The sequence below is a fragment of the Salvelinus namaycush genome, chromosome 4, assembly GCF_016432855.1.
Source record: "Salvelinus namaycush isolate Seneca chromosome 4, SaNama_1.0, whole genome shotgun sequence".
Lineage (NCBI taxonomy): Eukaryota > Metazoa > Chordata > Actinopteri > Salmoniformes > Salmonidae > Salvelinus > Salvelinus namaycush.
The window spans coordinates 70,711,683-70,730,431 of record NC_052310.1 but is presented as its reverse complement, the minus strand read 5'-3'; the positions used below and the strand labels follow the sequence as shown (position 1 = coordinate 70,730,431).

General features: G+C 42.5%; 2 protein-coding genes across 3 annotated transcripts in view; both read right to left on the bottom strand.

Annotated features, from left to right (window-relative positions):
• LOC120046797 (C-Jun-amino-terminal kinase-interacting protein 4-like) overlaps window positions 1-6,307 on the bottom strand; it is a 58,392-nt gene extending 52,085 nt beyond the window's left edge. For both annotated transcript variants that reach the window (XM_038992307.1, XM_038992308.1), the window contains exon 1: window positions 5,708-6,307. In XM_038992307.1, the coding sequence (XP_038848235.1) occupies window positions 5,708-6,007 (300 nt within the window). In that variant the 5' untranslated portion in view covers window positions 6,008-6,307. The remainder of the gene's footprint in view (window positions 1-5,707) is intronic.
• A 298-nt stretch (window positions 6,308-6,605) lies between these two features.
• LOC120046796 (diacylglycerol lipase-beta-like) lies at window positions 6,606-18,464 on the bottom strand. Its single transcript, XM_038992306.1, has 15 exons — window positions 17,763-18,464; window positions 17,242-17,393; window positions 16,880-17,054; window positions 16,463-16,730; window positions 16,268-16,390; window positions 16,059-16,186; window positions 14,070-14,196; window positions 13,873-13,956; window positions 13,719-13,796; window positions 13,362-13,442; window positions 13,149-13,276; window positions 12,964-13,032; window positions 10,963-11,035; window positions 10,580-10,830; window positions 6,606-7,762 (listed from the first exon to the last, which is right to left on the bottom strand). The coding sequence occupies exons 1-15, from the start codon at window positions 17,855-17,857 to the stop codon at window positions 7,567-7,569; spliced, it is 2,028 nt and encodes a 675-aa protein (XP_038848234.1). The 5' UTR covers window positions 17,858-18,464; the 3' UTR covers window positions 6,606-7,566.
• Between the last annotated feature and the right edge of the window lie 285 nt (window positions 18,465-18,749).

The window sequence follows — 18,749 nt, the reverse complement described above, 5'->3', positions numbered from 1 at the left end:
AGCAGAGAACCAATGAACACTTCCCTAATTTGAAATGCAAACAGACCCCATTGTTTAACACCCCCCACCAACTCCCAATTTGCCAGTTGCACCTTTTTATACATATCAGTGGGTATGTATAAATCAAAATCAAATTTTATTGGTCGCATACACATGTTTAGCAGAAATGCTTGTGTTTCTAGCACCAACAGTGCAGTAATATCTAACAATTTCCCAACAATACACACACATTTAAAGTAAAGGAATTAAGAATATATAAATATTTGGACGAGCAACGTCGAAGCGGCATAGACTAAAATACAGTAGAATATAATACAGTATATACACATATGAGTAGTGCAAAATATGTAAACATTATTAAAGTGACTAGTGTTCCAATTATTAAAGTGGCCACCCTCTTCGATTATAATCACAGCCGCATATATTCCCCCCCAAGCAGACACATCGATGGCCCTGAACGAACTTCATTTGACTCTATGTAAACTGGAAACCACATATCCTGAGGCTGCATTCATTGTAGCTGGGGATTTTAACAAGGCCAATCTGAAAACAAGACTCCCTAAATTCTATAAGCATATCGATTGTGCAACCAGGGCTGGTAAAACCCTGGATCATTGTTATCCTAACTCCCCCGCCCTCCCTTCGGAAAAGCTGACCACGACTCCATTTTGTTGCTTCCAGCCTATAGACAGAAACTAAAACAGGAAGCTCCCGCGCTCAGGTCTGTTCAATGCTGGTCCGACCAATCTGATTCCACGCTTCTAGATTGCTTCGATCACGTGGACTGGGATATGTTCCGCATTGCGTCAAACAACAACATTGATGAATACGCTGATTCGGTGAGCGACCTGTGCAACTGGGTACTGGACTTCCTGACGGGCCGCCCCCAGGTGGTGAGGGTAGGTAACAACATCTCCACTCCGCTGATCCTCAACACTGGGGCCCCACAAGGGTGCGTTCTGAGCCCTCTCCTGTACTCCCTGTTCACCCACGACTGCGTGGCCATGCACGCCTCCAACACAATCATCAAGTTTGCAGACGACACTACAGTGGTAGGCTTCATTACCAACGACGACGAGACAGCCTACAGGGAGGAGGTGAGGGACCTCGGAGTGTGGTGTCAGGAAAATAACCTCACACTCAACATCAACAAAACAAAGGAGATGATCGTGGACTTCAGGAAACAACAGAGGGAGCACCCCCCTATCCACATCGACGGGACAGTAGTGGAGAGGGTAGTAAGTTTTAAGTTCCTCGGCGTACACATCACAGACAAACTGAATTGGTCCACCCACACAGACAGCGTGGTGAAGAAGGCGCAGCAGCGCCTCTTCAACCTCAGGAGGCTGAAGAAATTTGGCTTGTCACCAAAAACACTCAAACTTTTACAGATGCACAATCGAGAGCATCCTGTCGGGCTGTATCACCACCTGGTACGCCAACTGCTCCGCCCACAACCGTAAGGCTCTCCAGAGGGTAGTGAGGTCTGCACAACGCATCACCGGGGGCAAACTACCTGCCCTCAATGACACTTACACCGCCCGATGTCACAGGAAGGCCATAAAGATCATCAAGGACAACAACCACACGAGCCACTGCCTGTTCACCCCGCTATCATCCAGAAGGTGATGTCAGTACAGGTGCATCAAAGCAGGGACCGAGAGACTGAAAAACAGCTTCTATCTCAAGGCCATCAGACTGTTAAACAGCCACCACTAACATTGAGTGGCTGCTGCCAACATACTGACTCAACTCCGGCCACTAACAATGTAAAAATGTATGAAAAAAATGTATCACTAGCCACTTTAAACAATGCCACTTTTATATGTTTACATACGCTACATTACTCATATCATATGTATATACTGTACTCTACCATCTACTGCATCTTGATGTAATACATGTATCACTAGCCACTTTAAACAATGCCACTTTTATATGTTTACATACCCTACATTACTCATCTCATATGTATATACAGACTCGATACCATCTACTGCATCTTGCCTATGCCGTTCTGTACCATCACTCATTCATATATTTTTATGTACATATTCTTCATTCCTTTACACTTGTGTGTATAAGGTAGTTGTTGTGAAATTGTTAGGTTAGATTACTCGTTGGTTATTAGTGCATTGTCGGAACTAGAAGCACAAGCATTTCGCTACACTCGCATTAACATCTGCTAACCATGTGTATGTGACAAATAAAATTTGATTTCAAGTTGATGTATATAGGGCAGCAGCCTCTTAGGTCCAAGTGATGGCTATTTAACAGTCTGATGGCCTTGAGATAAACTCCTTTTTTCAGTCTCTCGGTCCCAGCTTTGATGCACCTGTACTGACCTTGCCTTCTGGATGGTAGCGTGGGTGAAAAGTCAGTTGGTCGGGTGGTTGTTGTCCTTGATGATCTTTCTGGCCTTCCTGTGACATCAGGTGCTGCAGGTGTCCTGGAGGGCAGGTAGTTTGCCCCCGGTGATGCGTTGGGCAGACCGCACCACCCTCTGGAGAGCCCTGCGGTGCAGTTGCCGTCCTAGACGGTGATACAGCCCGACAGGATGCTCTCAACAGAATATGTTACAATCCCTGATGTCTCTCTGGAAGGAAATCCTCGCCCTGAGCTCGTCAACTTTATTATCCAGAGACTGAACATTAGCGAGTAATATACTCGGAAGCAGTGGGTGGTGTGCGCGCCTCCTGAGTCGGACTAGGAGTCCACTACGAATACCTCTTCTCCGCCAGCGGTGTTTTGGAGCAGCCTCTGGAATAAGTTCAATTGCCCTGGGGGGTACAAACAAAGGATCCAATTCGGGAAAGTCGTATTCCTGGTCGTACTGCTGGTGAGTTACCGCCGCTCTGATATCCAAAAGTTATTTACGGTTGTATGTAATAACACAAAACATTTGAGCTAGTAATGTAAGAAATAACACATAAAAAAACGAAATACTGCAAAGTTGTTCATGGAGCAAAAATAATCCCTGCCCTATCTTTCAGCGCCATCTTGCTATACCTGCAACAAAGTGATAAATAAGGGGCTGCTTGAAAATGGGGTCATAAACAATGCTCTATATATATATATATATATATATATATATATATATAATTATTTTTATATATTTTTTTTTACACATAATGTAACACGTCTTCTGTCTGAATTGGGTATAGGTGGCTCTTCATTTTCCATGGTTTTTACACATTATCACTTTCAGATATACAAAAAATGCTTGTATAAAAATTGGGCATAGTAAATTTGTGGGATTTTGGTTTGTGTATGAAAGGGAAAAAGAGTAGCAAGTCAACCAGATAATTGACTCTAGCCAGAACGCTTGAACCTAGCCATACTTACAGCCAAGATTGCCATGTATGCGGTTCCCTTGCGAAATTGGGCTACTTTCAAAACGATGTTGTGGGTTGCGGGTTTTTGGGATACTTCTAAATTGCGGCCGCCATTGCATTTCTCTTAAAAAATATATATATAACCTGATGCTGCTGACTATCAGGCACTGTTACTGAGTGAGTGTTGAGAGCACTGGTTGAGACTGCTGCAGACTGATTCACGGAGAAAGAGCAGCATTCGCACAAGTCATGGCAACTTCTTACCAGTTGTAGGTAGGCTATTTACATTGGTCATTGTGGAGACACTTACTTCCAAATATTTTTCCATAAAACATATTAAAGCGTAAGAACTGATATAACGGCAACAAAGCACTGGAAAACGACTTTAGGCGCACTAGAGCACTTTAGATAAATTCGCTCAGAGGTGGTATAAATAAACTGCATTCTAATTTCAACATTTATTATGGAAAACCATATCAAGCATAGGGTTTTATGCATGCTCAGTTCTTGGGTCTTGAGTCCTGCAAGAGTAAAATTTGAAATGGAAGTTATGTTACGTGCTTCTGTTATGGGGAAAAACGTTCAAAAACTGACATTAAATACGGAGAATGATAGTTTTTCATCTGTTGGCCATCAAGTAGGCTATTAATGTACTGTAGCCTACAATTTTATACGATAAATGTTGAAATTACAATATCACTGGAGTCATTGAAAATCAATTTGTGCCACTTGTGTAACTACCAGAATTGGCAAACAGATTTAATAAATAGCTTATAACTTCAGTTTGTTGTTGTAGCCTTGTGTTATTATGATATTATTAAATGGCCATGTTTAATTCAATTGGAAGTAATCAATTGTAATCATGGTCAAAGCTCTATCGCAAATATATCATTCTCCACAGTTAATGTCAGTTTCATTGTGGACATTTCCCTAAAATTAGATACTGGGACATCAGTGGCCATAGGCTACCTGCATCTAGCTCAGCAAACCATGGCAAAAGTTGAATTGCAATTATTAACTCAGATTTTAGTCAGTAGCCAGCCTATGCCTATTGAAATGCATCACTCGCAAATAGGCAATTTATAACGGTTTGTCGTCTTAACATCTGGCACGTAACAGCACAATTGCCAGAAAAATCGCCAAAGATTCATTTTTTATGTCTGTCCAACTTTTATCACTCAAACTCTCCTGTCGGATGTATCTATAGTTATGTACATGCAAACTGGATGTATTTACAATTATAAACTGGGTAGTTTGAGCCCTGAATGCTGATTGGTTGAACGCTATGGTATATCAGACCATGTACCACAAGTATGACAAAAAATGACCTTTACTGTTTTAATTACGTTGGTAACCAGTTTATAATAGCAATAAGGCAGTGGTTTGTGGTATATGGCCAATATACCAGGGCTAAGGGCTGTGTCCTAAGAACAGTCCTCAGCAGTGGTATATTGGCCAAATACCACACCTCCTCGGGCCTTATTGCTTAATCATATAAGTCAAAACAAGTTAATCGACATCCATTGATGGAAAATGATCTAATATGGACAAATTATATTTTCTCTTCTGACATTCTTAAACTCAATGTAATTATTATTTTAAAGGAAAACCACATTTTGCTTCTTAGTCTACGTCGTTACATCGATATTAATTCCTAATTCGCTCATAGCATTATCGAAAAAGGGTTTGTTTGGTTAAATGATACCAGTCTTATGTTGCAGAAAATGTGAGCCGTTTGAGGGGTCATTGGGCAACACATTTTTGCTAGACCTGGCAACCCTGCTTTGTGACCTAAAAGGAGTCAGCCGAGACCCACCACTCCGTCCTGACCCATTATTTGAGAAACATGTAATTCTCCTTGGGTGGAGCTGCATTTGTATAGTGTAAATTATTGAAGTACAGTAATGTGTCACCTGCCATAATATTTGCAACAGTGCTAAATGAGTCATATGTATCATCTGTTGCAGCCAGATGACATTATCTTCCTAGCTTCAGACTGCTATAGCTTTAAGGTTAGCCTACAGGCTACCAACATTGCCATAGTTTGCATGCATGCTAGCATATTAGGGGATTAAAGCTAGCGAACAAACAAGCGTATATATAGCTAGCAAACGGTTCGCAAGTTCTCCTAAGAAACATGCACTGCTAGCTGCAAGTTATCTCAAATTGGAAAACTTACTAGCTACAGTATTTTGTACAGTATGTATGTATGTATGTATGTATGTATGTATGTGCTGCTTGTTGTGGATTATTACTTGTGCTTGAACTGTCAAAGCTAACTTTAGTGGTCTAGCAGTTGGAAGCATAAAAAGCTTTTCCATCAACGAGCTCTTGTTCTTTTCCCTCTTTGACAGTCGAGGACTCAAACCCACCTCTTCTGTAGATTTTCTGAGCGATTTCTCCCGTTCATACTGGGTAACAAGTTGTTCGTTGTCCTCTTTCAGAAGCTCCAACTCGACTTCGTGCTCCTGGTTGTCCGCGAACACCGCGTCCAAGTTCTCCAACACTGCGACGACGAGCGGCATGAGTTCTTTCACAACGTCCTCGTCGTACTGACAGATCAACCGTTCAAACTCTAGGTAAATTGAGCTCGCCAGACCCGAAACCCGTTCAGACATCATCGCCGAACTGCCAGAGTCGTCCTGGTAAAGAACTCCATCGTCCAACTCCATTTTCTTGTACCCCTCTCTTCTCGCCAGCTAGCGGGCTAACAGTAGCCGAGGAAAACGTTACGCTACTTGTGAAAGCCTGCCAGCAGCAACCCAATTATATTTCTGTGGTGCAGCGAGACCAAATAGTGTCCCTAAAATATAACCGAGTTACCATTAGCTACGGAGAAGATAAACAATAGTACAATGAACGACTTTCAAAAGTTGCGGTCCCTTTCTCCTATGGAGTTGACTTACAAGGGCGCTAAATAAAAAAAGTATCTTGCTTGCTACTTGGCTCCGCTTTTTAGTTACCCTCCCGACTTCCCAACAGATGAGCGAGCTTCTGTGTTGTTGACTGGCCCCCGTCATGCTGACGTCACATGCTAAAAGAGAGCTGGGCTTGAGGGGAGAAAATGTAATAATTTTTGATATTTTGGAAACATTTTGCGCCAGTTTTCATTCCCATCAATATTGGTCATATCTGTAATTGGCCATCTTTATTCAATGTGCCTCATCAATGTACTGTTGTTTTAACTCAACAGGTAGTCTAAAAAAGCTGCTTCGGGACTTTGCAAATGTTCCATAAATAATGTAAGCTGCCTCCAAATACAAAAATAACTACAGAAACATGACATGCTTTTATTTGTATCGTCAAACTAAATAATACACAATTCAGGATGTAAACTACATTACTTTGACATCAATGTTGAATTACCTGATGTAATAATATGTTAATAGCAAGTTAACAGAAAATGTGTTATGAAACTGGAGTAATGTAGGTTACCTCATATCACCCGGAAGTTGTTTTCATGCAAATTAACTAATTTGTTTCATGCACTACTCATTCTGCATACAAGGAGCAAAACAAAACACTGGTCAAGCATCGAGAGTATTGGTGAGACTTATTGTTATGCGATGCATAGGCACGATTCACCCTGATCTTTGAGTAGGTAGAAGTTTTCCCAAACCACTTATACAGGGTCAGATATTGTTCATCACCCTAATGGTTAGGTGGAGGATAATCTGATCTTAGATCTGTGGTCCAGGACAATTTCTTCCTCAAGTCTCAGACATTCAGCACAGGACAAAGACAAACCACAGTTAAACAATCTCTTCAAAACCAGCAACCTAAAAAAATAGTAAAAATAAAATCTGAATGTACACTTTTGGAATTATAGTTACACTGCAATAATATCTAACTATGTACACAAAGCACAATTTATGTTAATGACACAATGACAGTTTTTCATGAAATTACTCAAAAGAAAGCAATAACCAATGAATTGGCAACAAATGACTACAAATAAATAATCAAATTGCAACCCCCTTTCCAAAGTCATAGTGAGAAAGACAGTTCTGCAATTCCTTTTATTGATGAGTCTAATTGTCTTGCCCCTTTGACTTGGCTGTTGAGGAACCCCTCATGGGGGTGGGACAAAAAACAGGAACAGAAGCTGGGGGGATTTAAGACAGGGGAAAGGAAGAAATAGGACTGGAACAGAAGGACTGGGGACAGAATGGGGTCAGACTAGCGAAAGACAGTCAGGCTTGTCCTGTCCAGGTGTGTGTAGCAGTGTGAATCAGATGACGTTGAGGTGGCTGTTGCTAAGCGACGAGGGGCAGAGGTTGAAGGGCTTGTCCTGTGTCAGACTGCGAAGCGACAGGAGCACAGCGTCAGGCATGTGGTCGGCCATCATCCTGGGACTGATGAGAACACTACGGAACGCCGTTTCACTGGACCACTGCACCCGGTAACGCACCTGGGAAAAACAGGACCTAGGAGGAGGGAAGGGAAAGAAAAAGTGGAAGACTTTGGTGAATGACAAAGACAGACATAGATGTAATGTACTTAAAGGGGCAGTGTAGTTAACGTGATTTTCCTTTTGTTTTTCCTTCTTCGTATTTCCACACGGAGGTCAAAATAAATTGTGAAAATGATAATAATGCCCTTTTTGTGTAAGAGCTGATTGAAAAAAAAAATCAGGGAATTTTTGTGTCACAATGTGATCTGATTATAATAGACCATAACTATTCATCTGGGCAAGGGGGTAGGCTCGAAACCGTGCTATCAGCCAATCAGTGCTGTGTTTGTAAATACAGTTGAAGTCAGAAGTTTACCTACACCTTAGCCAAATACATTTAAACTCAGTTTTTCACAATTCCTGAAATTTAATCCAAGTAAAAATTCCCTGTTTTAGGTCAGTTAGGATCACCATTTTATTTTAAGAATGTGTAATGTCAGATTAATAGTATAGAGAATGATTAATTTCAGCTTTTATTTCTTTCATCACATTCCCAGTGGGTCAGAAATTTACATACACTCAATTAGTATTTGGTAGCACTGCCTTTAAATTGTTTAACTTGGGTCAAACATTTCAGGTAGCCTTCCACAATAAGTTGGGTGAATTTTAGCCCATTCCTCCTGACAGAGCTGGTGTAACTGAGTCAGGTTTGTAGGCCTCCTTGCTCGCACAGGCTTTTTCAGTTCTGCCAACAAATTTTCTATAGGATTGAGGTCAGGGCTTTGTGATGGCCACTCCAATACCTTGACTTTGTTGTCCTTAAGCCATTTTGCCACAACTTTGGAAGTATGCTTGGGGTCATTGTCCATTTGGAAGACCCATTTGCGACCAAGCTTTAACTTCCTGACTGATGTCTTGAGATGTTGCTTCAATATATCCACATACTTTCCCCTCCTCATGATGCCATCTATTTTGTGAAGTGCACCAGTCCCTCCTGCAGCAAACCACCCCCACCCCCGTGCTTCACGGTTGGGATGGTGTTCTTCGGCTAGCAAGCCTCCCCTTTTTCCTCCAAACATAACGATGGTCATTATGGCCAAACAGTCCTATTTTTGTTTCATCAGACCAGAGGAAATTTCTCCAAAAAATATGATCTTTGTCCCCATTTGCAGTTGCAAACCGTAGTCTGGCTTTTTTATGGCGGTTTTGGAGCAGCGGCTTCTTCCTTGCTGAGCAGCCTTTCAGGTAATGTCAATATAGGACTTGTTATACTGTGGATATAGATACTTTTGTACCTGTTTACTCCAGCATCTTCACAAGGTCCTTTGCTGTTGTTCTGGGATTGATTTGCACTTTTCGCACCAAAGTACGTTCATCTCTAGGAGACAGAACGTGTCTCTTTCCTGAGCGGTATGACGGCTGCGTGGTCCCATGGTGTTTATACTTGCGTACTATTGTTTGTACAGATGAACATGGTACCTTCAAGCATTTGGAAATTGCTCCCAAGGATGAACCAGACTTGTGGAGGTCTACAATTTTTTTCCCCTGTGGTCTTGGATGATTTATTTTGATTTTCCCATGATGTCAAGCAAAGAGGCACAGAGTTTGAAGGTAGGCCTTGAAATACATCCACAGGTACACCTCCAATTGACTCAAATGAAGTCAATTAGCCTATGAGAAGCTTCTAAAGCCATGACATAATTTTCTGGAATTTCCCAAGCTGTTTAAAGGCACAGTCAACTTAGTGTATGTAAACTTCTGACCCACTGGAATTGTGATACAGTGAATTATAAGTGAAATAATCTGTCTGTAAACAATTGTTGGAAAAATGACTTGTGTCAAGCACTTAGTAGCTGTCCTAACCGACTTGCCAAAACTGTAGTTTGTTAACAAGAAATTTGTGGAGTGGGTGAAAAAACGAGTTTTAATGACTCCAACCTAAGTGTATGTAACTTCCGACTTCAACTGTATGTAACGGATGTGAAATGGCTAGCTAGTTAGCGGTGGTGCGCGCTAATAGCGTTTCAATCGGTTACGTCACTTGCTCTGAGACTTGAAGTAGGGTTTCCCCTTGCTCTGCAAGGGCCGCGGCTTTTGTGGAGCGATGGGTAACGACGCTTCGTGGGTGACTGTTGTTGATGTGTGCAGAGGGTCCCTGGTTCGCGCCCGGGTATGGGCGAGGGGACGGTCTAAAGTTATACTGTTACATGTATCTACAAATTCGTTTCCTAATACCCACACGATCAACCTGTGCATTTCAAGAAACAAAGGAGGCTCAGGGAAATAAATTATCCAAAAGTTATTTTCAATAAATAAACAGTGATTTATTAAGACAAAGTGATGATTTCAAAATAACATTAAAGACTCCATGCAAGGAGAAGTTAACTTTTTTTTTTTTACAACCAAAATGGTGTAATTCTGAACTTAATCAGTAATGTTATATTCCATTTTGTATGACTTGAGTAGTTTCACCTATCCAGGTGTTCTATTCTCTGTGTAGGCTGCGTGGAGAATGGAGGGAGAGGTATCGCTCAAGTCGCAACAAAATGGAACATAACATTGCATAAAAAGTCGGAATGACACAATTTCATGTGTACAACATCTAAAAGACACGCATCACTATACTGAGAGTGTTTCCGTTTCTAAAAGGATGTATTTGGATGTTTTTGGAGCATTTGTTCATGTTTTGTTCGAGCCCCCATACTGCAGAACGAGGAAGTCTCGCCGGTTGGAGTAAGTTTCTCAAAAACAAGTGACATCGCAAAAAGTGTCTGAACACTTCGATAAAATCCTAAATACAGATCTGGTTGTAAAAAAAAGTAAACTTTGTGTGTGTGTGCCTCATACACACCTCCGTGACGGCCCATCCTCTGTAATGTGCAGTATACGTCCCGGTAAGTAAAGTGGCAGGTGGGAGTCGTGTACAGGTGACTCCTCGGAAGCCAGGCCTTGATAGGATGATGAGCTGCGAATCAGCAGTGACTCCTCCCCCAAAAGCGGTTGGTTAAGCTCCGCCTTCCGCCTGTTGTCCATCTCAGTAGGGAAGTCATCAGGCTCTCCCCCAAACAACTCATACCAACAGCCCTGGAGCAGGATACGGTACTGAGAGGGAGTGGGAGAGAAAAGGAGAAGGAAGAACTCATCAGAAATCATCAAGGTCCCTCTCCAAAGTTAGGATTCTGCCCATATCATTTTACTCATAATAAACTTCATTTTTGATTTGAATGTTCTCACCTTGGGCTTATTGCAATTAGAAACCATTTTTAGTATTCTCCTCTTCAAGTCCTCCATGTTGGGATAACTCAACCTGAGAGATGGAGAGAGAAAATGAAATCTGTGCAGCCTTTCAACAAAACACAGAACAAGCACTTGAACGCTAACTCAGAGAAAAAAATAGTTTGAGAGGGCGGTGGAGTTGCTGTCATTTTCTGTGTGCCTGTAACAAGGGGACAGATCCTAAATATATCGTCTCCATCGTACACCATAGCCCTTTCACATTCAGACTCAGAAATCAGGAGTTTCCACTGGAGTCGACACACTGACAGTCGGTAGAGCATGGTCCTCTGCAGCTCAGTCGGTAAAGCATTTTTTTAAAAACATTTTATTTAACCAGGTAGGCCAGTTGAGAACAAGTTCTCATTTACAACTGCCAGCTGACCAACATAAAACAAAGCAGTGCGACAAAAACAACAACACAGAGTTACACATGGGATAAACAAACGTACAGTCAATAACACAATTGAAAAATCTGTATACAGTGTGTGCAAATGAAGTAAGGAGGTAAGGCAATAAATAGGCCAATAGTAATTACAATTGAGCAATTTACACTGGAGTGATATAAGTGAAAATGAGGATGTGCAAGTAGAAACTGGTGTGCAAAAGAGCAGAAAAACTAAAACGGGGATGAGGTAGGTAGTTGGTTGGATGGGCTATTTACAGATGGGCTGGGTACAGCTGCGGCGATCGGTAAGCTGCTCTGTCAGCTGACGCTTAAAGTTAGTGAGGGAGATAAGTCTCCAACTTCAGGGATTTTTGAAAATCGTTCCAGTCATTGGCAGCAGAGAACTGGAAGAAAAGGCGGCCAAAGGAGGTGTTGGCTTTGGGGATGACCAGTGAAATATACCTGCTGGAGCGCGTGCTACGGGTGAGTGTTGCTATGGTGACCAGTGAGCTGAGAAGGTGGAGCTTTACCTAGCAAATACTTATAGATGACCTGGAGCTAGTGGGTTTGGCGACAAATATGTAGCGAGGACTAGCCAACGAGAGCATACAGGTCGCAGTGGTGGGTAGTATATGGGGCTTTGGTGGCAAAACAGATGACACTGTGATAGACTGCATCCAATTTGCTGAGTAGAGTGTTGGAGGCTAATTTCTAAATGACATCGCTGAAGTCAAGGATCGGTAGGATAATCAGTTTTACGACGGTAAGTTTGGCAGCATGAGTGAAGGAGGCTTTGTTGCGAAATAGGAAGCCAATTCTAGATTGGTCCTCTGTAGATCCGTCGGTAGAGCATGGTCCTCTGTAGATCCGTCGGTAGAGCATGGTCCTCTGTAGATCCGTCGGTAGAGCATGGTCCTCTGTAGATCCGTCGGTAGAGCATGGTCCTCTGTAGATCCGTCGGTAGAGCATGGTCCTCTGTAGATCCGTCGGTAGAGCATGGTCCTCTGTAGATCCGTCGGTAGAGCATGGTCCTCTGTAGATCCGTCGGTAGAGCATGCACTGCTAGGGTTGTGGGTTCGATTTCCGGGGCCACCCATACGTAAAATGTATGTACGCATGACTAAGTCACTGGATAAAAAGCATCAGCTAAATGGCACATATTATTATTATTACAAGTGAACAAGTGTTTCCCAGTCCCTATTCTGGTCCACTGTGTGTACGAGTATACTTGTTTTTTTACCTTTATTTAACTAGGTCAGTTAAGAACAAATTCTTATTTTCAATGACAGCCTAGGAACAGTGGGTCAACTGCCTTGTTCAGGGGCAGAACGACAAATTTTTACCTTGTCAGCTCGGGGATTCGATCTTGCAACCTATCGGTTACTAGTCCAACGCTCTAACCACTAGGCTACCTGCCGCCCCTAATAATGTGTAATAGTGAGAAACTCATAACAGAAACTCATTAATAGAACACAGTTTGTTTCAGGGAAACAATTTGTCTGAGATAAACATGGGAGCACAGAGGGTCTCCATAACCAGAGGGATGTATTGAGGGGGGCTCCTCTCCTCCTCACCTTGGCACCAAGTCCTTCCCCAGCACCACAGACACTACAAATTCCTTGGAGTAATCAGCCAGGGCTTTACTGCAGAGAGAGCACAGACGGAAATCAATCTAATACTATGTACATTACACCAAGTTAAATCAATGCTTGATGTAATGCTAAGCATGCATTCTTTTGACGTGTGTTGAACTTGTTACCTCATGAGTCCCCCTGGTGGAGAGAAGGCGTAACACCGCAGGGTGGGAAAGGAGCTCCGTAATAGAATGGCCAGGAGAGAGGCTGTACCCCCTCCAAGACTGTGGCCTGTGATGACTAGCTTGTACTCCTGAAAAAACACAAACAGTTGGTGATTTTAAGGTTATATACAACTAATGTACTTTCTCTGAAAGAGGAAAGGTAAGGGTTCTTACAGGTGCGATGGTGAAAGCCTGGTTTAGAATGCCGTCGTTGAGGAGTTTCTTACAGATGTAGCTGGCTGCCTGAGACATGCCCTGTGGAACATAAGAGGTTACAGCCAGCTCATGTCTACCAATACCTCCCTTCGCAGATGAGTTATGATATGATAGAAATTCTAAGAAATTAAAGCTTAATAGAAGTTAAGTTTGGTCCCGTGGCCTCGCTTGCAGCACCAGGGTTGTGGGCTCGATTCCCACGGGGGCCAGTACGAAAAAGTATGAAAAGGTACCCACTCACTACTGTAAGTCATTCTGGATGAGAGCGACTGCTAACTGACTAAAATGTAAATGTAATGTGATTATTCCGCCCACCTTGTGCGCATAGCATGTTCCTGACACTCCCTCTACTGGCAGGTTCTCACAGTCCGCAGACAAGTCAGTCAGCAAATCCTACACAGAAATGTACATTAACTAGTGAAAGATTGAAATGGATAGACAGGAGGTTTGGAGTGATGACAAGTCTCACCCGTAGTGACAGTGTTCCTCTGATAGCCACCAGTACTGCCTCTCTCTTATGGTCCAGAGCCACAAAGAACGGAATCTCATAGATCTGGAACAGACAGAGTTATATTTATCAGAACTAGAAAATTCAACACTGGCCAACGGGCAGCACACTAATGGGGGAATAGGATCTCACTTGAGATTTGCCCTGAGTTGAAGTACCTGGTTGTGAAAGCTAACGTAGATGAAGTCTCTGTACTGTAGGCCGGTGCTGTGGAGGACGGAGGAGAAATGGCAGCCCATATTGTCTCCTCCGACAATGTCATACTCAGCAGACTCGGTCTTACAGCTGAAACATACAGTATATGGGCATATATGTGTTTACAGTACATACAGTGGCAAGAAAAAGTATGTGAACCCTTTAGAAATACCTGGATTTCTGCATAAATTGGTCATAAAATTAGATCTGATCATCTAAGTCACAACAATAGACACAGTCTGCTTAAACTAATAACACAAACAATTATGCGTTTTCATGTCTTTATTGAACACACCATGTAAACATTCACAGTACAGGGTGAGAACAAGTATGTGAACCTTTGGATTTAATAACTGGTTGACCCTCCTTTGGCAGCAATAACCTCAACCAAATGTTTTCTGTAGTTACAGATCAGACCTGCACAACGGTCAGGAGGAATTTTGGACCATTCGTCTTTCCAAAACTATTTCAGTTCAGCAATATTCTTGGGATGTCTGGTGTGAACCGCTCCCGAGGTCATGCCACAGCATCTCAATTGGGTTGAGGTCAGGACTCTGACTGGGCCACTCCAGAAGGCGTATTTTCTTCTGTTGAAGCCATTCAGTTGTTTATTTACTTGTGCGTTTTGGGTCGTTGTCCTGTTGCATCACCCAACTTCTGTTGAGCTTCAATTGGCGGATAGACAGCCTTACATTCTCCTGAAAAATGTCTTGATAAACTTGGGAATTCATTTTTCCGGTCGATGATAGCAAGCTGTCTCGGAAAGCAGCCCCAAACCATGATGCTCCCTCCACCAAACTTTACAGTTGGGATGAGGTTTTGATGTTGGTGTGCTGTGCCTTTTTTTCTCCACACATAGTGTTGTGTGTTCCTTCCAAACAACTCAACTGTAGTTTCATCTGTCCACAGAATATTTTGCCAGTAGCACTGTGGAACATCCAGGTACTCTTTTGCGAACTTCAGACGTGCAGCAGTGGCTTCTTCCATGGTGTCCTCCCATGAACACCATTTTTTATGAGTATTTTACGTATCGTATACTCGTCAATAGAGATGTTAGCATGTTCCAGAGATTTCTGTAAGTCTTTAGCTGACACTCTAGGATTCTTAACCTCATTGAGTATTCTGCACTGTGCTCTTACAGTCATCTTTGCAGGATGGCCACTCCTAGGGAGAGTAGCAACAGTGTTGAACTTTCCCCATTTAGTTGAACTTGTTCTCAACTAGCCTACCTGGTTAAATAAAGGTGAAATAAAAAAATAAAAATGTATAGACAATTTGTCTTACCGTGGACTGATGAACATCAAGGCTTTTAGAGATACTTTTGTAACCCTTTCCAGCTTATGCAAGTCAACAATTCTTAATCTTAGGTATTCTGAGATCTCTTTTGTTCGAGGCATGGTTCACATCAGGCAATGCTTCTTGTGAATAACAAACTCAAATTGTGTGAGTGTTTTTATAGAACAGGGCAGCTCTAACCAACATCTCCAATCTCATCTTATTGATTGGACTCCAGGTTAGCGACTCCTGACTCCAATTAGCTTTTGGAGAAGTCATTAGCCTATGGGTTCAAATACATTTTCCAACCTAAACTGTGAATGTTTAAATTATGTATTCAATATAGACAAGAAAAATACAATAATTTGTGTGTTATTAGTTTAAACACACTGTGTTTGACTATTGTTGTGACTTAGATGAAGATCAGATAGAAATGTAATGACCAATTAATGCAGAAATCCAGGTAATTCCAAAGGGTTCACATACTTTTTCTTGCCACTGTATGTGTTTACAGTACATGTGTGTGCTTGTGTTTTTGTTCATGTAGTTGCTTAATACACTGAAGTCCACTGTTCTTGATATTGCTGTTAACAAATATGTAGAACAAATTACTTTCACACCACAGCTCAAAAATCGATAAGGATGAGCACATTAAATTAGAGGTGCCACAGTCTTACCAGTCCCTGCTGAGTTTGCAGGCTCCGGTGAGAGGGTTGGAGTAGACATACATGGGCCAACCATATGCAGCTACAGCAAATTGCATACAGTGGGCTGCCTTCTCCAGCTCTGCCTCAAGATCTTCTGCCTACCGGAAAACACACACACCAAGGCAACTGATTGATTGATTGACATACTCACTGATTAATTAACTGACTCCAGTACTTACGATAGGTGATGAGGGGCTGTGAGATAGGGCCTCGTCTGGATCTCTACACTGCTCCATCTTATCCTGCTCCTGGTGTAGCAGAGCCAGACCTGCTGCAATGTCACTGGGAACCAGGTCTGTATCCTACAATTACACAAAGTTAATAAATGAACAAGATGTGCATGCACATACACACACCCTGTTCCCTTTACTCACCGAAAAGAATCCACTGACAAGCTGAGCTATGCTGGAGAAGGCAGCTCTGTGGCTCTCATCCCGAGGCAGGCAGCAGCAGAGGAGCCTCAGCCTGCTCTCCCACACCCTGACAGCCACGGAGCGGGCAGTGGACAGGAGCTGGGAGCCCTGACTGCTCTCCGGGTCCCTTACTCCCAGCAGCTCCTGGGACTGAGGCCCAGGATGGGTGCTGCCTAGCGGGTCGAACACAAACAGCACCCCCACCCCTGTGGACAGCAGCAGAATCCAACTGCCAGGGAGGGAGACGGGAGAATTTCACATCATGTAAACTGACAATGTGTATTCATGGGGCATGTAGGCCTATATGTGTTGCCTTAACCACACGTAAACATACCACAGTATACGTTCAGGGGGGAAAAATGAGTTCTTCCAACCCACCTGGCGACCACTGCAGCGATGACGGCCCCCACCTCAGCAGGCTGACAGCCCTGGCTGTCATCAGACACCCAGATGGCCCCTAGGATGGCCCAAATTAGCTCAGGGACGTACAGCATCGCCCGCACGTACACCAGCACTGGGATGGAGCGCCGCGGGCCTGGGTTAGTGATCGTCCCTAGGGAAACAACGCAATCCGAGATGAGTTCCATGTTGACAATATATGTTATGATAAACAGACCTGTTTATTTTTAATATATTATTATGAGGGGTAAACAAAACAAAAATTGACATATCACTATCTCTGTGGATAATTCATGTAAATTCCTCATCATATTATAACAGTAAAAGTGTGCCGGATTCACCTTGAGCGCTGACGTAGACGATGGCACATAGAGACAGGATGATGAAAGCCAACAGGATGAGTAGAACCACCAGGTAGCTGTGTAGAACTCTCCCACCAGAACAGTCAAACTTCCCCTCATGGAGAGTGTACAGTGCCAGTGTCCCTATCCACCTGTAGGGCAGGACAGAGGTACATATTGATTTTATTAGATCATTAAAACATCAATGCAATACCAGCAGAGGTCACTGCAGCAACCTTTGGAAGGGTGTGGTTGTGGGTTGGGCACAGCAACGATAATTGTTTTTCTTGCTTTCATAATTTTCTAATAAAATAAATACAAACTAAGAGAAAATAGGCCTTCAGCTGCTGCCTTGCTAGTTGCTAGTGTGGGATCGAGGTAGCTATGACTGACAGCAGTCTTTAATACTGCACGTGGTATATGACAACACTTATGAATCATCCCTCCGTTTAAATATCGTACCGTTAATGTCGAGCTCACTTTTGATAGGACAAGTTTAATTGTGTGGCAACAACACTTACCATAGAACCCTGACGAACAGCTCAAATGAGCCGGGGAAGACCAGATCGTCGCTCGCAATTCCCCATCGCCGGCCAAACGCTACCATTCCAGGCATCTTGACAGAGTATCTAGCAAGTAAAAGTGAACAGCTAGCTAACTGGCCAGTGTTAGAAATTCTGAATTGTTATCTCTGGGTGAAGAAACACTACTTTTTTAAGATTGCCATTTCGCAACACCCTCGATCGACCAATTGTTGTTGATGTAAAGCCATGGGGACGTCGTTAATGTGTTGACATTGGACTGCTCTCGAATTTAGGCTAACGCACTTCGCTAGCTAGAACGTCACCGGCTGCGATTGTAAGAGTTCGTTTATAGCTAAACTACCGCACACTTATTCATAATCTAATTGTAAAGTCACGGATTTGTAAAAAAAACAAAAAAAAAACAGCTAGATTATTTTTGCTTCGTTGAATTCAATTTGCTAGCTAATTTATCAAACAGTGCGCTAATGATACTGCGATTGCGCACCAGCTTGACCTGTCATTTAATTCCTGGTAAATTCCTGGAAGCCATCGTCAACGTAGGTTTATACATTTCTGAGGGAAAGTACAACAAAAAAAAACTCCCCAAAATAATGATTAATATAGTTATTAGGCTGACAGTACAGTATAGGAGCAGACAACAAAGCTACTCATAGGCTGCTCGAAACGTTTTTCTTCTTGTGATTGTGTCCGACTGTTAAAAGACCCCAATCAAACGATGTGATGTGAATATCAGTTCCACTTCGGTTGTCTATCATTTGCATATTTCCATGATGTTCATGGGATTTAATTAATGTGCTCAATGAGCTAATTCTATGTTATGGTGTTTTCATAAGAAAAATTATTTTAAATACTCCAACTACTTTTAAATTGTTTTGTGTACTTAGCACAAGACAATGTAAAAATACTTGCATACTAAATTATTTTTTATAGACCAGAATGTATGTGCAATGTAGCTCAGGTTGA